Source organism: Corylus avellana, chromosome 7 (assembly GCF_965113065.1).
Source record: "Corylus avellana chromosome 7, dhCorAvel1.hap1.2, whole genome shotgun sequence".
NCBI lineage: Eukaryota > Viridiplantae > Streptophyta > Magnoliopsida > Fagales > Betulaceae > Corylus > Corylus avellana.
In genome coordinates, this window is record NC_142496.1 from 26,621,277 (window position 1) to 26,640,646 (window position 19,370).

The window sequence follows — 19,370 nt, forward strand, 5'->3', positions numbered from 1 at the left end:
TATTTACTAATGTTGGTGTTTATTTGGATTTAGCTCTCTACAAATTGGATTTGAAATATTGGTATTTTAAGCAAATCACCCCTCACATGTATTGTGCATACTGCTATTTAATTTCATACTGCAATTTTCTTTCAGACTTTTATCATCTTCTTATATTTCTCAGCTAGAACACATCACATATTCCGAGTTGATCATTTCACCAAAGTAAATAAAAACATGATAAAACAAATGAAAGAAGGCCAGGCCATAGTGCATGTTGTATATATATATTTATATATTATACACAACCTCCAATCTTAGCAAGCGTGTATGCTTTTATATATATATTATGCACAACTGTGTTATTTAAATAAAAATTTAAAATTATTTAAAATAACTCCCAAAAAAATGCATAAAGATAGTCCAAAATCCTATCAAAAGTTCATATATAAATAGCGGTTATTAGTTTTAATAACCGCTAATCGCAGGTTATAAAATAATTAATGTAATTCTAGGATGCCTACTTGTGTCATATTAAGAATGATGTGACAATTAAAATCACCATTGAACTTTTAATTGATTATTATTAAATTTTAATCTAAAAATAATTTTAATACCCATATCATTTTTAGTAAGACACAAATATGCTACAATTGCTCATATAGCTTTAATTTTAGCAAATGTTTATACTTTATATGCGTTTTAAAAAAATTAAGTTATATTAAAAAAAAAAAGTTACCGTACATTTCAAAACTGTTACACCAAACCTAAACGCAAGCCAGTAATTCGCCGAGGCACAATCGACCAGTGAACGATCGCCAGGTAAGCAATGCCAAAAAACTTCACAGACTCGCCCGTGGAGATTCCAAAGCAATCAGTACGCGCTAAACATGGGACAACCCACGTCACGTAAATGCCATTCCAAACTGAGATTAAACGCATTTCCTAGCAATTTCCAGAGGCTCTCTCTCTCTCTCTCTCTCTCTCTCGTCTCGGCCCCCTTTTGACTTGGGATCGATCGGTTCGTTGATCGGTCGGGCTGTCTTCTCAAGGTAAGTAATCTCTCGACCTTGTTAATCCGTGAGATTCTTTGAGGTTCTTTATTTGTAATGGTTCAATTTGACTGATTGTTGAACGACGTGTTTATTGATATATACGATTGTGGTATTACCAGATCTGTGTGGTGTTGGAATTTGAATGAGTTGAGGATTTGGATCACGAATTTTTTTGCTAAATCTGCATTAGAAATAAAGAAATTTCCTCATTATTAAGCATCTTCAACGAGATGTTTCGGTTTTGGGCACTTTTCAGGAACCCTTATGGAAAATTTCCTTAATCTTGACAATTTCAAATCATATTCCATGTTTTTTTTTTTTTTCATTAATCTGAATTATTATTTTTCCCATGTTGTTGTTGTAGATTTAATTATAGGTCCGAAATCAAATATTCTGATGCTAAAAGATTGTTATGGTGGTTTTAATTAGGGTATAATGTGGTTCATATAGGGATTTTAGATATTGGAGATAGACATGGCTAGTGGGTTTGGGGAATCAACAAGCAGGCCAGCCCAAAACCCTTCTTTCTCAAGCAATAATAGTGGTAATACTAATAACAATGATGCCGGTAACTTCGAATGCAATATTTGCTTTGACTTAGCTCAAGATCCTATTGTGACCTTATGCGGCCATCTTTACTGCTGGCCTTGCCTGTACAAATGGCTGAACATGCACTCGCAGTCCCGGGAATGCCCGGTTTGCAAGGCCCTTGTTGAGGAGGAGAAGTTGGTCCCCTTATATGGCAGGGGAAAGACATCGACTGACCCAAGATCAAAGTCTATTCCAGGCGTTAACATTCCGAATCGTCCGTCAGGGCAGAGACCGGAGACAGCTCCTCCACCGGACCCCAATCATTTTCCCCATCATGGGTTCGGATTCATGGGAGGGTTGGGTGGATTGGGAGGGTTTGCACCGACGGCGAGTGCAAGGTTTGGGAATTTCACATTCTCTGCAGCTTTTGGTGGTCTCATCCCATCTCTATTTAACCTTCAATTACATGGGTTCCCTGATGCTTCGATTTATGGTTCGACTGGTTTCCCCTATGGGTATTCTAATTCATTTCATGGTGCCCATGTGCGTGGATACCCTCACCGCCATCATCCAGGTCGAGGGCAACAGGATAATCATCTGAAGAGGCTGCTTTTGTTTATTGTGTTTTGTGTTCTTCTTGCCCTTCTTTGGGGCTAGTTCAGATCTGTTATCAGAAGTTAAACTGCTTACAGATGTTGAGGGGTCAAACTCATGCATTTGTAATCTGTTAGTGCCTTTTGGGTTTACTTTTTTATGGCGAAGGAAATTGTCCATATTATGCTTTGTCTGTACTTTTCTTAGTTCCTTTATCAGAATGTAGAGTTTGACTTAAATGTTTGTACTGTCCTCTCTATTTCACACATACACACACAAAAACACGCCCACGAATGGAGTATGGTGGTGTAGCATTTTTTCGTTTAGTCGCTCTTTGGGTAATTTTGCTTTTGTCCCCAAAACAGCGTGTTGACAATGATGATTATATTGTTTTTATTTTGTTATTATGACGTTCCCTTTGTCAATGACTTGTCTTTTTTCGAGTGGTTGGGTGGAGGTTGCTTAGTTGTATACAATATGCATGTGACAATTTTATTATGCAAGTGCTAATTTATTCTCATGAAAACATTAGTGAACGTAAAACTCAAGTGCTTTCTAGGAGTGTAGAGCCATTGCAAGACAGAGTTATGGTTTTCTGCGCTTGCAAGCTCGCATCTGCTTTAATAATATCTTTGCTTTGAAATGGGAATTCTTCTTTTCAGAATTCTATGAGAGGACTTGCTGTCCCGTGGATATTATAGATCTAATATTGATGTTTTTTGTAATTTTATTTTCTCCTGCTTGGAACTTTGAATATTCATATAAAGATTCTAGTTGTATAATTTGTATAAAATCGTCGCTAGCATATTTTCAAGGGAAATCAACACTAGATTCATGAGGTTGGCTCAAGTGGTTGACTTAAAAATTTATATTTTCCGTTTTGAAAATATGGTCCTTAACATGTGTTAATTGAATCAAATAGATCTTTTATGCATTTTTCTTTCTGATTTGAGTTATGTTACCATGCCTTGATTTGATTACTTCGAGCTTTTTGATTTTTTTTTTTTGTCATAAGTAATACTTGAGCTTTATTTGATGATCAGCAGTGAATCTAGTAACTGTTGAATGCATACTGTCTTCAATATGTCTGCATAATTAATCGAGTATTGAATTGATGACCCTCTGAGTGTTTGAAGGTAATCAATTCAATGCTCCAATGAGAAATTATTGGCAATCACTGGAGCTTGAAGGTAACAGAAAAGAGAACAATGGTTTACCTAGTCTAATACTCCAGCCAAACCAGTGGGGAAGCCATTTGTAGTTGTCGGAGAGCACTGGTGTTTTGAGGGGATGTCCTCGAGAAGCTTGTTGGGTTGGTAGGTATCCTTATCGTTTGTGTATGTTTTTGAGTGCGTTTGAACAAAATTGCGAAAATTGTTCCACAAATTGGAGGTTGAAATGAAATAATTTTATTAAATGTTTAATTGTGTTTTTTAAAGATTGAATTTTCATTAACTATGTTTTGAAATCGTTAAACCGATCTAATACAAATTTCTCTTCAGCTAGATCTGTTTTTGGGTGTAAAGGAAAAAGATTCTTACTGCAGATATCTATAAACACAGCACGCTCTCTTTCCAAGGTGAGAGAAAGTGTGAAACATTTTTGTGGGAGGACTTGAATTTTTCAAATGTGATGAAATTGCTGGACTTGTTTGTTAAACTCCACGGCACTGTTCATTATCTCACTATACTATTCACTTTATTTTTTCTAAAAAAAAAATTCTTACTTTTATATCAAATCATTTATTTTTTATATCACATCATTTACTTTTTATTATTATTCAAATAAAAAAAATCACTAAAAAATAAAATTTTTTACTTTTCAATACCACTTTTTCATTTTCTCATACCAATCATTATTATTATTATTATTATTATTATTTTATTCTTTTTATCTATAAACAGTGTCATGGGGTTTAACAAATACCCCGTTTTGTTATGGTTTTTTACAAGAAAAATCACAAAAGCAGGAAAAAAAAAAATGCCAAACATATTCTTAAGAATTATATTCAAAAAACTATTATTTATTTGAAGTAGCTTTTATATTTAGTATAAGAAAATAAGACTATTAAAAGAATCATGTTTGTTCTCTTTAAATAAAGGACATAGCAAAGTGAGTTGTAGATTTGTAGGGTACATAGCAAAAATTAAAATATTGGGAGAAAAATAGCAAATTAGGTGGTATATTGAGAAGATAAGTGTAATTTTTTCGCAAAATATATTTTCAAAATTATTGATCATAAAAGATGGGGATCCTCAACTAGTAGCAATTTGAACAATTATTGTGAGAGACCCATGTAAGATCCAGCTACCTGGACAGTCGAGTTTTATATTAACTCTCTCACAATAGCTAAGATATTTATCTGAAAACACAACCAAGTAGACTCTTTTTTTTCTCTTTTCTTTTTGTTTTGTTTTTTTTTTTTTTCTGAATTAATAGTAAAGAAGAATCTTGAATGAAGCCATGGATATTTATGGAATCTGGAATTAACATGGAATTCCGAAACAAAGGGTTTCATAGTGCAGGCCCCAGTTGGTATACATATATGGTCCTAAACTAAGATTCTAAGTTGAGTTGGGCCTTTGGATTGAGACTCCTGAATCATGTGATCCACCACTCTTTCGGCTCTATTCCCAAAAACTCTGCTTTCCAGCACATGGATTGCTTCTCCCTCTGCATCAATGCGAATGTGATTCATGCAGACTCACCTCACCTCTCTGCATCTTGAATTTATATTTTTGTTCTCCTTGTGCAATAGTGCCAAAATTATTTTTGGCTAGTTTCTTAAACTTTTTGCCTTTTGCTTTCTGTTAACCAACTACTTAAAATACCAGAATAATTTTATCTTTATGTCACATCATAAACAAAAATAAATAAATAACAGACATCGTTCAAAGCACATTAACAAGCACCACTCAAGATTTTTCGTCGTAGAAAATCTTTTGACCATAAATTACCTTTAAGAAAAAGTGAGATTCCAATCGTGTATAATATGGCAGTTTATGCGAGAGCCTGTCACGGCTCTACCTGCTTAATTTGTCTATCATATGTTGTTGTAAAATTTATGTTCTACAAAATAAGACAGGTTCTAGGCCTCAAAGTCCCAAGATTGGCAAGGTATAATAAGCATATAAAGTTTTTTTTGTGTTTTTAGAGTAATGCTAGACATTCTTCTATGTTTTTCTTGTATTTCCTTAAAATTAAGGTGACTTTTAAAATTATCATTGAATTAAAATCTAATAATAATTTATAACAAATTTATTTTTGTTAACATGGGCAAACATTTCGCATTTCTCATTAATAAGAGAAATTTTGCAACTGGTTAAGTATAACTAAACCATGGAACCGGAGACCGGATCCTCTCTAGTCCAAAATGGATTGGAGAGCATTCAGTTCACGGTTAGAATTTCTTCTTAAAAATTTTAGAGCCACAAATGAAGCACATGTCACACCAATAACAAATAATAATAAAATATTATTTAACATTTTAAAAAATAAAGGATGGCTAACCACCCATCTTTATTATAAGGGATGGTCGGACCACCCCGTTGGACCCTAGACCGGCGGCCGATCTCTTTAATTAAGGATTCAAGGGTCTAACATCTTTTCAAACAGTAATGTAGCATTTTTCATTTAATTCGATTATTTATATTCTTAAATTTAATTTAGTGTCAGTGTCACAAATATATTAAAGATTCGCAAAATACAAAAAATAAAAATAATTAATGCATTGAAGACTCATAATCTGGACTTTTCGCTTTTGGCGGGGCATGATTTGATGTTCATTTAATGGTTTAGTTTTAGATTTTGCGCTTATTGCATTGCTTCTTGGATTTACCAAGTTTTTCGTTGTTCCCGGCTCCAAACTTTTGTTTTTTTATAAAAAAACAATTATTGAAAAAAAGAGATATACATATAACCAATCAGTCTCTTTGCATTTGGAATGGTCAATGACTAGCCTATTGTAGAGTTACAATTATACCTTTAAAGTAATAAGATTAAATAAACAAAAGTAGTAAAACAAAAAAAGAACAGTCTCCCCTCAAGGAGTGGTTAACCACCCTTATGCCGTAAATAAATTAGTCTTTGACAATTCGCTCGGTTTAACTCGGCTCGATATTGTATAAACTAGCTCGTTACTATAGAAACTTGCTCGATTAGTAAATGATACATACTTGAATTATTCGAGAAAATTCAATAGAAAATCACAAGTTCAACTCATTTAGAGCTCAACCAATTCATTTGCTCGTTCATATATATTTCTATATATATATATATATATAGAAATTAGTTATATAAATTTAAATATGTATATTAGTAATTAAGTAATATATGTAATATAAATTACTTAATATTTATATTTATACTATATATAAACATCTGGAGGTTGTTTTAAAATTAGGGCTTGAACTCTGTCTGGATTATACATTAAAGAATTTAATAGCTTAGTTTGAGCTTAAGTTGAGTTTGGCTCGACTCAAATAGCATTCTCAACAAACTTGAACTTTAGCTCGAGCTCACCCGAACTTTAAACAAATCGAGCTTGAACACATATTTCATAACTCGGCCCGAACTTAAGCTTGACTTAAATAAGCATCTTCGTAAATGAGCTAGGCTTAAAATTTTAAAGCTCGACTAAGTTCGACTCGATTACAGCTCTAACCACCCTTTATTGGTGGGAGGCGGCCGACTGCTCTTAATATGGTGATGTGAGTCTCCCTACACCACACCGTTTAAATTTTTAAATTTGTAGGCAAAATTGTAAGTTTGCAAGGGGTCAATTTATTAGCTAACACAATGTGTCAATCGATAATTGATTGTCCGGCGGATTTAAGTACGTGTTAACTATTTTTGTCCAATAATAGAAAGAAAAAGCCATTTTAGATGGATAGCTTCTTGTAAAGATTTTTATGATATTTTTGATATTTAAGGATTAGTTTGATACAACTGCAAGTTATAGGGACTAAATAAGTAATTTTTTAATATATATATATATATATATCAAGAAGTCAAATTGTCATTTGTGGACATGAATGTTGTCGACATGAATGAACCCTAGGGTCCAGTTCGCTGAAATTAATTTCATCTTTGAGACATTAAATGCAATTCACTCCAAAAGCATCGATATCTTGATCGAGTTAAGCAAACCTATCACGTAAAGCATTAAAGATCACAAATAATCTGCAATTTACATTAAAGTCATAAATATTTATCATATCGCAGATAAAAGACTTGAGGTTTTTTTTTTTTTGAAAACAGGCGAGCGTAACTTTTATCAATTAATCATCTTAACCACAGCGCTCAACAGCCTTCCATTTTTGCATGCAGCTGTTTTTAGCATTACTTTTTTCGAATTAAAAAAAAAAAAAAAAAAAACCCCAAACGAAGTAAACAAACATATATACATACTATTTTTGTTGTGGGTTTGAGTCCAGCTAGATGATCGGAAACTTGATGGAAAGTGTAAGAAGGTGGCTAGCTGATGACTCGCAGTCCAAGGGTCTTGTCATATATTGTGATTGACTGATTGTATTCTATATTGTTAGGCTCCATGGACTTTGAAGATCGATGACCAACTATACAAACCAGGAGGACTGGTGTTATAAAAGTCTTGAATGTGAAACACAATTTAAAAAATTCCCAATTGAATAAAGAGGTTTTGACCCCATGTATGTCCTTTTATTGTACTGATGAGTGATGAGCACCGACGTATATTGTACGCACGCTGAAATTGAATCTATCATGAGCTATATATACCCAAACACTCCCCATGTGCAGCTCACATAGGCTGACTTCCATGGCCCTCATGTCTTGTGTCTTTACCCGCCTGATCGTGACCCACGCACGTTTTTGATGGGGATCAGATGTCGTCGGTGACCATGGAAGCTGTCAAGTACACCTTATTAACATCATGATGGTGATTGTATATATATGACGGGCCAATACCCTTTTATCTTAAATCACTAGTTTCTATTTTAACTCTTCAATTTATTATTAAAAAAAAACAATATAATATTGTATTAATAAATAATTAAATTTATACTCCATCTCCTACATTTCTTAGCTAGCTACTCCTTTTACTTCTCCTGCGGGAATATGGTATGCTTACCATGAAAGCACTGCTATGGTAAAGCTAGAGCAGGTTCTTCCTCGTGGGAGTTTTCAGTCTTAAATGGCACGTTACATTGATGGGGAGGGAATGAGATCACGTGGAATATCATGTGCAATACTTTTAATTTTTGCTGCATGGTTATTTTAAAATAACCCCATTAATTTTGTCACGTCATTATCTTTTTAGCAGCCATCGTCTCTCTCTCACCAGTCTGATCACCGCCGCTGCTGATCTCCTGACTCCTATTACCACGGTTAGGGGTGGCCGGTCACTTTTTTAATTGTTTTGATTATTAAAAAGAAATAATTATATATTTGTCCAAGTGACATGATATAATTAATATAGACCATAATATAAACTGTCCAGATTAAAAGTATTGCGTAGCGCAATGTTCTAATATTGCACGCGATTTCAATCAATCCTTACGAGACTCAGTTCATTATGACATCAGTAATGGTTAATCTTTCTTCCAATAATTGCAAGTCGTTTACGCAACGATGACGTTTCAAGATTGACTTCCATACAGAAATTGTGAGCCCCTTGATAGTGAGCCTTCATTATGTATAAATCAGTGGCCAATTATAATCAAAACCGGGCTGTATAGTATATAGGGCGTAATTTATAGCGCTATAAGCAGTGATCCAAGAAAAAAAAAATGGTTATAATTTCTTTTCACCCTTTAACTTTGTTTTAAAAAATATTTAATTTAATTATTTATTATTTATTATTTATTTATTTTTATTTTTTTAACTTTGGCCCCTAAAGAAAAATTCAATACAATCCATCCCTCTCAAGTTAAATTTCTAGTTCTGTCTGTAACTATAGGCCTCTTAGTTCTTTTTCTTTTCTATCCTTTTGTTTTTAATATATACATTGTGAGTTAAAACCCAAATACGTGAAATATTAAATCTAACTATACAAATTAAGGACCATTTCTGGTGATAAATGATCATTTATTATAAAAATTTAAGTTGATAAAAAATAAATTTAATTGTTCAATTAATATTTTAACATCTTAATTTGGTAATTATAAGCATGAGAAGATGCATATTGTATTATGCTAAAAAAAAAAAAAAAAAAAAAAAAAAAAGTAGAAGAAGAAGAGAAAGGGTCGTTTCTATGATTACAATGTAATCGATCACATTATATTAACAATTTTAAAGAATTCTATTACGATCCTAAGTGTTTCACATGCTTAAGTGCAATTTTAACCATATGTACGTATATAAGCTCTTGGATATGTTCTCATTGTAAGTCAATTTTCAGGTGTACATGAATTATACTTGAAGTTTGTATCATTTGGCATCAAAGTCAGCTACCACGTTGACTATGAGATCAAACACAACTAGTCAAGTACGAGATTGAATGAGTTGTGGCCTTGTGGTCGTGTTACAAAAAGAGTGACCCATAGCATGAATTAAAGTGTTTTGGTATCATGTATGAACATACTGTTTTAAGTTATTGAATACTGAGAGGTGAATGGAACAACCAATTTAATAGAGTTTGATCCCACATATGATGAAAAATGTTAATTAACATATTAATTAAATGATTAAATTCATAATTTTCTATTAATTTAAGCTTGTATATAGCGCTTATAACATGCTTTCTCGTTAATAATTTTACCGATTTAGTTAACTTCATTTATCAATAATTGTAATTTTTAATGTGGATGGGATTGACATCATCCATAGAATGAGGTTATTCTTAAAGGAATATCATGATAGATAGTTATAATTAGAAGAGCCACTCAATCTAATTAGTTTAATGATGTAAATTTAATTACTATTGGGGGACCAGAGGTAGGGAGAACGAGAATCAATATTAATGTAATTAAATTTTATGAGTCACATCAATAATTCGTCTGCTTGTTGATCAGTTATCGATCGACTACCCAGTTCAACATGTGTGCACATGCCCAAAAGAATTTGGAGAAAGAATATATGAACATGGCTACTTTGCAACACAACCATATGTCAATGACCCCCTTTTGGACCCATTAAAAAGGAGTGTTTTAATCGTGTTCAAACACCAATTATGAGTATGCTGCGACAAAAGGTATATGTGTCTAAAATATATTTACGTAAAAATCACTAGCATTTTGGACAAAATCAATTCAATAGACTGAATTGAAAATAAATCTTTGTGAATACTTTCGCATTTATTTAATTTCTTTTGTTTCTTTCTTTATATTATATATAAACCAAAGCATAATCAATACTCAATAGAAAATTGGACACTTTCATAACTGAATGTGACAGTGGATTTTTCACCTCCATGGAAGGTGGCATATACCTGTAGGCTGTAGATAGGCAAACTTGATTATAAAGCATGATTTTTTTAAAATTTTTTAATAGATGAAAGACTTGTTGGTTGTTGAAAAATAATATATATTTCCCGGAGTGCGATAGTTCAACATACGAGTGATTTATGATTATCGACGGCCGGGAAAATACAAAACATGTGTATGATCAGGAGAGAGATTGTTGCGAGGGTTAAGCATCAACAACCATGCCTTTCTTTCTATTGAAAACCAGCGGTGGCAGGGGTTAGGTAAATTATTAGGAACTAAAAGAATATAAGAATTTAATTAATATTTTAATATTTTTTATTTTATTTTATGAATTCAAACTTTCTTATTAAATAGGACTCATGAGTTGATCAAAATTAAAATAAAATAAAAGGTAAACTACAAGAAGTGAGTTGGATAAACTCAAGACATACATCTGTATTGATTCCTTTGATATCATGTTAAATTACTAAGTATATTTAATGAATGTTTTTTAACATAAAATTTTAGGGGTGATAATTGGTGTTCGCATGTCGAATTCAGGTCGTATCGAGGTATAAATATTAGACTATATAAGTCAATCATAACTCGACCAATTTAATTAAATTGGTTAAACCCTTCAACCTCAGTCCTCTAATTTTGTATTGGATCCATGTAGGTTATGTAAAAAATTTCTTACCAATAATTTTGTTGCTTGTCGGGTTAATTTGAGTCGTATTGAAACATGGGTATAAGACTATATAGGTCTACCCCAATCTAACGTATTTAATTAAACGGGTTAAACTTTTCAACCTTAACCCTTTAATTTTGTGTTGAATTCAAAAGTCTTGTCAAAAATTGATAACAAATAGTTGATTTAATTTGATGAGAAAAATGAACAAAGAAAAATAAATGGTCTAGTCAACAAAAAAATATATATATTGTTAATAGCCAGAATTAACAAAAAAAAATTAAAAATGTTAGAGCTTTGTCAATTGTCATGGTCCATGAAAGGCAAGGCCTAGCGAAACTTGTAATGACCCAACAGTAACGTTTGTGAATAGAAGCATCAGAAATTCAATTACACACACAAAATGTTTTTCTGTTTCCATTATTTTTTTTATTTTTTATTTTTTAATTCTGGACCTTAAAGCAACCCCCTTTCTTTTCCTGCTTGTGTCAAATCCTACGTTTTATATATTTTTTCTTCTTCTTCCTGTAAACGAAAAAGAAAGTACGTGAGAAAGAGATGTAGGACCTGAGGAAAGGTACAAAATAAAACCCATATACAACGAGCAAAGCAACCAGTGTGAACACAACAACTTCCCCCATTGAAAAATCCTTGACTCACTCCCCCTCTCCCGCTCTGCAGCCTAGCCTGCTGCCCATATATCCACCTATAACCTATTCCTCTCTCATTTTTAAACCCAAAGCGTGTTCAAACTTTACAACCTACGCAAAGATTCAAAATTAACCTTATTAATTAGCTTTATCTCTCCCAGGCCTCTCTCTCTCTCTCTCTATCTATCACAACTCACACAGAGATCGAGAGGGAAAAATATGCCTAAATCACCACTACTACTAGTCTTTGCATTTCTCTTCCTTTCTTGCCTATACCACATATCCACGGCCACCAATGTCACCGCCACTAATTTCTCCCAACAATTCAAAGAAGCCCCACAATTCTACAACTCACCAGACTGCCCGTCGACAACCAATGACCTCGAAGAAGGCGAAGACGACGGCGACGACGACAGCAACAACAACAACAACAACGTCGTATGCTCCGAAAGTGCAGTCCACGTTGCAATGACCCTAGACACCCAATACCTCCGAGGCTCTATGGCAGCCATTCTGTCCGTCCTCCAACACACCTCGTGCCCGGAGAACGTATTCTTCCACTTCGTTGCCTCAGCATCCTCCGCCAACGCGTCCCTCCTACGCGCCACCCTCTCCAGCTCCTTCCCTTATCTCAAGTTCCAAGTGTATCGCTTCGACGACTCCCACGTGTCAGGTCTGATCTCCACCTCTATCCGCTCCGCCTTAGACTGTCCGCTCAACTACGCCCGCAGCTACTTGGCTAACCTCTTGCCCTTGTGCGTCCGACAAGTCGTTTACCTCGATTCCGATCTTATCCTCGTCGACGACATTGCCAAGCTCTCCGCCACCCCGCTCGGCGACTCCTCCGTCCTCGCAGCCCCGGAGTACTGCAATGCCAACTTCACCTCGTATTTCACCCCAACCTTTTGGTCCAACCCGTCTCTGTCACTGACCTTCGCGAACCGGAAAGCCTGCTACTTCAACACCGGCGTGATGGTGATCGATCTTGATCGGTGGAGAGCCGGAGATTATACGAAGCAGATTGAGGATTGGATGGAGCTCCAGAAGAGGATGAGGATATACGAGCTGGGTTCTCTTCCGCCTTTTATGCTTGTCTTTGCCGGGAAAATTGCTTCGGTTAATCACAGATGGAACCAGCACGGTCTTGGCGGCGACAACTTCCGGGGGCTTTGCCGGGATCTGCACCCGGGTCCGGTGAGTCTCTTGCACTGGAGCGGGAAGGGTAAGCCGTGGGCTCGCCTGGACGCGAACCGGCCGTGCCCGTTGGACGCTCTTTGGGCTCCTTATGACCTTTTGCAGACTCCATTTGCTTTGGATTCTTAAGCTCTTTCTGGCGCTTAATTACTAGTCGGAGGGACGATGAAGGAGCCGGAGTTTGTTCATGTAGATTATGCAGAATATTCTGTCAAACTTTTACTCTTCTAATTGTCTGATAATAATGGGGATTCGTATATTTTGCATCACCAATGCATGATAATAGTCTGTACAGCAAAAGAGCTATTTTGCTTTCTTGTTTCAATATTGATGAATTATATGATCATATATTTGAATTAATTAATACTTTCATTTAATTTCCTTTTCTAAACCTTCTACCTCTCCATTTCATTAATTTTCTTCTTCTTTTTTCAGCTATTTATTTATTTGGTAAATAAAATTTGAATTAATTAATTAATAGGCTTTAACATATTGAAAAGATGAGTTTAATTTTTTCTGGTTATATATACTGAATCAATCTTTATCAGCAAGATATTGGTTGTCTTGAAGGAATCAAGTGGATTATGGCTGGCTGGAAAGACACTTAGCCAGCTGGTTTGCCTCTTTGATCACTTATTCGAATAAAGTATATGTATGCCATTAGACAGTAGTTGTTAGAAAATAACAAAGTGATAAAAAGTACAGGAATAATTTCAATTCTCTATTTCCATGGATTTAATACTCTTTTTAAATATAAGTTTAAACAAAGGTTCTCCAAACCATCTTAAGTAATTTTTATTTTTTTCACTATATATTGACATAGTTCTGCTAAAGAAAATATGAAATTATGAGTACTTTATGCAATCAATCTAGGAGAATGGTGTTAATTGTTGATGCATATTTTGGACGATTAGACTGAACGACGGGCACCTGCAAAAATAAGAAAACCATTGGAATGACATCGGTGCAATGACCGGTGAGAGAGTTAAGTTGGATAATTTGTTTTTTTTTAAATAACCTCTATAGAATTTTTGAGCTTTTCTATGGACTATGGCATACCTCTTTTTAGAGTTTTGTGACTTTTTTTATGAGAGAATTTGGAGGATGGCCTTTAATAGAGTGGACCTTCGGCCATTTTATTTTCATTTCAGACGATAAGAGCTGATTCCTTAAAAATGAAGGGCATCATAATTCATTTGAATCGGAGAAAATCTAGTTTTATTTTAAACACAATTGTGCATCCAATGTGAGCTTACATTTAATTGCACTTCAAAATCTGTTCAATTATCTTAATTTGCAAAGAAAATAATAGCCCAAAAAACAGAAGTTGATAGATTAACAAATGGCTTAAGAAGAAGACCTTTTTTCTGTTTCTTATTATTATTATTATTATTATTATTATTATTTTGCTCTCCTATTTGTTGCCAATTGCCTCCCTCTATCATTTCCATATAATTTAATAATGTGATTATCAACCGGATATTTCCGGCTTGAGTCGTATTTGACCTATTACCCAATTGAGTATGCTTTCTTGAGAGTATAATAAATTGACTTTTTTATAATAAAAAAAGGAGTTATTTTCATTTTATTGGTCAATTAGAATATCATTGAAATACCAACCTGTATGATCCCATTTTTAAATCCTTTACTATAAAATAAACACAAAGTTTAATAAAAAAAAAAAAAGTGTCGGTAGGGTAGGGAGATGAGAAGGAAGAAGGTACCCGAAACAATGAGAGCTCGAGCTTGCTAGGGCTTGGATGTATGACGCGTGGCTTTGCATTTAATAGGTAAGAGTGATGTACGGCACAGGATCAGAATCAAGCTGGAATACTCTTACGCACGTGGGCCCTACTACCCCGTAAGTCTCAGCTTCCTAAATCTCCGCGTTTGGCACGCGTTATGTCAGATATGTCCGTCGACTTATCATATGCCCCATTATTCCAGAAAAATTAGTCTTATTAATTATTATTATTACCCCAGATCAAAAATTAATAAATAAATAATAATAAATAAACCCTCCTCCCAGTTGTCCATTCATAATTTTGTACTAAATTTTTTTAATGGGATTGTCCCCCAATCCATTGAAGATCATTATTATTATTATTATTATTTTTCTGGTTTACAGATTCTTGAACTGGGAGGCATGTTTAATTGTTCCTAGTCAATTTCATCTGTATGGAGTATCAACCAGTATGATAAGTATGGACGGCTTTGAATTTTATAACTTCTTTGTGTTATGCGGTCAAGATTTATTGCATTTTCCAAAACTTGCTCGAACAATTTAAGATGGGATTTGGCTTATTTTCAGTGGTTAAATAATTAGAGTCTATTTTAAATAAACAGTGAAAATTAAAAATAGTAATCTTAACCTTTACGAGTACAAGTTCTTCCTCAATTTTACCATTTTCACCGTTTATTTGATTATTGATGGAAATTTTTAATGAATTAATCATGCAAGGTAAGCCAAATCAACTTGTTACCTAAAGTTTAGAACAAAATAATTGAGGATAGTTGACTAAAAAATAAAAATTAAGATTAAAGAGAAAGCCATAGAGTACTTGCGTGTAATTACTGGACTTCTTAGAGGAATATTCTTAATCAATTAACTAAAGTGACATCATGAATCATGTCTTCAATTTGTTAAAAAGAGAGAAAAAAGAAAAAGCTTTATAAGAAAAAGTAAAACTACTGTAAAAGTACTTGTCCCAAGAGAGCTTCTTTTTTTTTTGAGCTTGATGCATGATTGACTCGTGAGACATGCAGCTGTTGTCACATCATTCCATGGATGAATTTGAGGTGAATAAGCTAAACTAATTTCAGAAAATTATTTATTTTAAACTAAACTAAGTTGCCTCTTCATAGTGTATGTCTCCTTCTAAACTGATCACACTGTTGTTATTAAGAATCAAAATGTATTGTAATTATCAGTATAATTGAAAGAGACTTCTGATAAGACTCATGTGTTCCTTAATAAGTTTCGAATTATCTGAACATATAAATTTTATCAAGAGCCTCTTATAATTGCAAACAGACAGACTACGATGGAGACAAAAGAGTGAAAGCCGATTGCAATCGCGTTGGTTAGTAGTGCTTTTTAAATTTTCTTAAAAATGTTAATGCGAAGAAGATAATATACCAAACAAATTTTTGTTCTGTGGGCACACGAGCATTTTATTTGTAACATCACTTGAAACTTTGCTTTGCCTTGGGTTGGATAAATTTTTTTCATAGTTTTTTCTTTAAGAGGACCACCTCTTTTCATCCTTTCGAAAACACAAAGAATATTTGTGAGATAAACATGTGAAGGACCACTTTCTAAATGGCCGTATACTAAAGATTGCTTTCATGGATGTATAGTACAACTAATGTAGCGTTTGGTCGGGGTAGTCGTTTAAGATTTCTGAAAATTATAAAAGATTATTTGGTTTGGTTGCATTGAAGTAAAGAGAATTCAAATGTTAGTAATTTTCTAAATTCCCCACTAACTATTTTGTGCTCGGAACATAGACTCATGCAGCCTACTCATGAAAAAGGTTGATGGGAGGGTAAGTAATTTTAAGTAGAGCACCGTTATCTACCATACTTTTATCTTATTTTATTAATGCGGCACCGTCAATTAGTTATTATATATATATTTTTAATAAGAGCCGATCGTTAGTGCCATATCAACAAAATAAAATAAAAGTGAAATAAAACTATAATTACTATTATTTCTCTTTCAAGTAATAAAAACAAGTAAAGGGAAGTGTGTTGTTGTAGTTAGAGTGATATAGAATCAGCTTAGATGGGTATTGTGGGCAAGCATGTGGTCACTCTATGAGTTTTTTCTTTTGGTTGAGGTACTGGGGTCAAATCATTATGGGTTAGTACTTGGGAGAATTAGATGCGAAGAGTTGTCATTGTTGGAAAACAAGAACAAAAACAAAACAAAAAACAAAAAAACAAAGAAAAGAAACATGATAATCCATTTTTCAAATGGTACTAAAGTTTTTCCTACAAGTCTTTTACGAACTAATGTATTTATGTGACACTTATCATGTCAGCTACCAAACAATTAAATTTTCTTTGACTTAATTTTTTTTACTTTTAAAATACTGATACATGAGTTTGTATGGAATTGTCAAAGCATTTTCCTTTTTCTTTTCTCAATTCATTGGCAAGCATTAAAGTGTTGGTCAGGGAAGAGGAAAAGTAAAGGCATGTATCATTCGAAGTGATTGTCTGTACATGAGGAGTTGCTTCTTGACCAAAGCAAAGCAGTACGCGGTTGAAGCGCTGATTGCTTTGCTTCTTTCTCTTTTTATTTCTGTCTCATGGAGTTGCCTGAATCTTGAAGTAGCTCACCTCTTGTTAGATGAGGCTTCCTTTTCGGCCCATCAATTTTGGAGGTGCCTCAAACTCTAAGCTGTCCTGGTTGTAGATCAGCAACAGCTTTCAATCACTTGTTTCCTTTGAGAGATCAAAGCCTATGTCAAATGGTTCTCTATTTTTGGATTTTATGTCATTGTTGGATTGCATCCCCTACCCACAACCGGGGGGAAAAAAATAATAAAAAATTATTTGGTCCTTAATTTAATCATGAGTTCTACTTTCAAAAAGTTAGTCTAAAGAAATTGAATGATGTCTCTAATCAGTAAAACCAAGAAAACTAAAAGAAATTTATTGTACGATTCATATTAGATTTTAGAGATCTAATGGTATATATATAAAATGAATTATATTTCCAATGCAGTTGACTCGGTTGGGACGGATCTGCAAGTATGGGAAGAGAATTAATTATAAGTTAATGAAGAACTAATGATGTTTTCTAGAAATTAGGGGGGGAAAAAAATTCAAGGAGAATGAATACAAATTAAATTGGATGAAAAAGTCAGCGACTTCCAGCATGATCATTTATTAGCATGTGCAAGCTAGCAAGCCGAGAATACGAATGATTTAATCATGGTTTGAGCCGTTTGACTCTATTGGTTTGTAATCTTTTCAACCATCACATGAAAAATTACAATTGAACCGACTTTGACAACACCTAAACAGACCAGATATGTGAAGGAAGCCTTCTACCAACCAAATACAGACAAATTAAGCAACCAGAGCTGCCCCAAAATATATATATATATATATATATATATATATATATATATATATATATATTTCACGTTGTTACTATGCACAATAATAATAATGATAAATAATGTGAAATCGAAAATAGAGAAATCAAGAGAGAATAGAGACATAAATTTATATGATTCAGCAAGATGACTATGTCCACAGGAGAGTTCGACTATATTTTACTATAAATGATTTAGGATTACAACATAACATATATATAAGAAAACTCTAATTGTACGCTCTATTCACTCTGCTTCGTTTACTTGATTAACCACTAGTATTCCAATATTACTCTCTATGCCTGAAAGAATATAAACCACTAATTTCAACACACTTGATAGTCTATGTAATTCTGCCACATCGGCCACAATTACATTCAATTGTTTAGTGGCTAGCGTGTTAAATGTCACCTAAGCTTATAAACTAACGTGACAATCTATGTAGTACTATCAAGTCAATCACAATCAAATTGATTGTATGTTTGATAATTGATGTAGTAAGTCTGAATTACTATGTAAAACTTAAATAAAAGTAATAGTAACCTAGCAGCACCCTTATATGTATACACGGTTTTCATTGATTCAGCTCTCTTAACTAGGGTTTTGTTGTGTTCGGTTGGGCTAAAACAAGCCATCGAGATTCGAGGACATGTAGTGTAGGAAGTGAAGTGAAGTGAAGCAATAGTCTTTTCCCTTATTCATGCCAGAATACTTCGAAGTTTGAATCAACAGCTGTCAATGAATAGAATAAAATAAAATAGAATGAATAAACAAATATTCATATTTTTTGGGTCCAAACAGGGTAGCCATCTGCCATCCCCTTCACCATCTACCCCATAACTTCCCACGAAACAAGCACTTCATCAAATACTTAAAAAGCACAACATATCTTCCCTTTCTTTTTTAACACGCCATATTCTGATTTAGTCACTATCTATTGTAACCAATTCCATAAGATCATTATTAAAAGTTAAACCAATGAATTACCTCAGACATTAGCAATTAAAATAAAAGAACGAATTACCCACAAAAAAGTAAATAGCAACAGTAGCAAGAAAACAACCCCACTTGGTATTAAACTAGGAAGAACAGCCATACCGCCTAGATGAGTCATCTGTTCATCAGAGATACTGTTGTTAGATACAGGACTTGCCTTTTGGGGGCATACGGTGTGCCATTACTTG

At 33.8% G+C, this 19,370-nt stretch overlaps 2 protein-coding genes across 3 annotated transcripts; both read left to right on the top strand.

Moving 5' to 3' along the window:
* Positions 1–892: 892 nt before the first annotated feature.
* Positions 893–2,402, top strand: LOC132185843 (RING/U-box superfamily protein). Of its 2 annotated transcripts, none has more exons than XM_059599639.2 (2): positions 893–1,031; positions 1,464–2,402. In XM_059599639.2, the coding sequence occupies exon 2, from the start codon at positions 1,509–1,511 to the stop codon at positions 2,220–2,222; it is 714 nt and encodes a 237-aa protein (XP_059455622.1). In that variant the 5' UTR covers positions 893–1,031; positions 1,464–1,508; the 3' UTR covers positions 2,223–2,402. The 2 variants fall into 2 exon arrangements, with proteins under 2 accessions (XP_059455622.1, XP_059455621.1); XM_059599638.2 differs by having other exon boundaries at positions 894–1,031; positions 1,485–2,402.
* A 9,480-nt stretch (positions 2,403–11,882) lies between these two features.
* Positions 11,883–13,435, top strand: LOC132184398 (putative galacturonosyltransferase-like 1). The gene has a single exon (XM_059598025.2). The coding sequence runs from the start codon at positions 12,101–12,103 to the stop codon at positions 13,202–13,204; it is 1,104 nt and encodes a 367-aa protein (XP_059454008.2). The 5' UTR covers positions 11,883–12,100; the 3' UTR covers positions 13,205–13,435.
* The last annotated feature ends 5,935 nt before the right edge of the window (positions 13,436–19,370 follow it).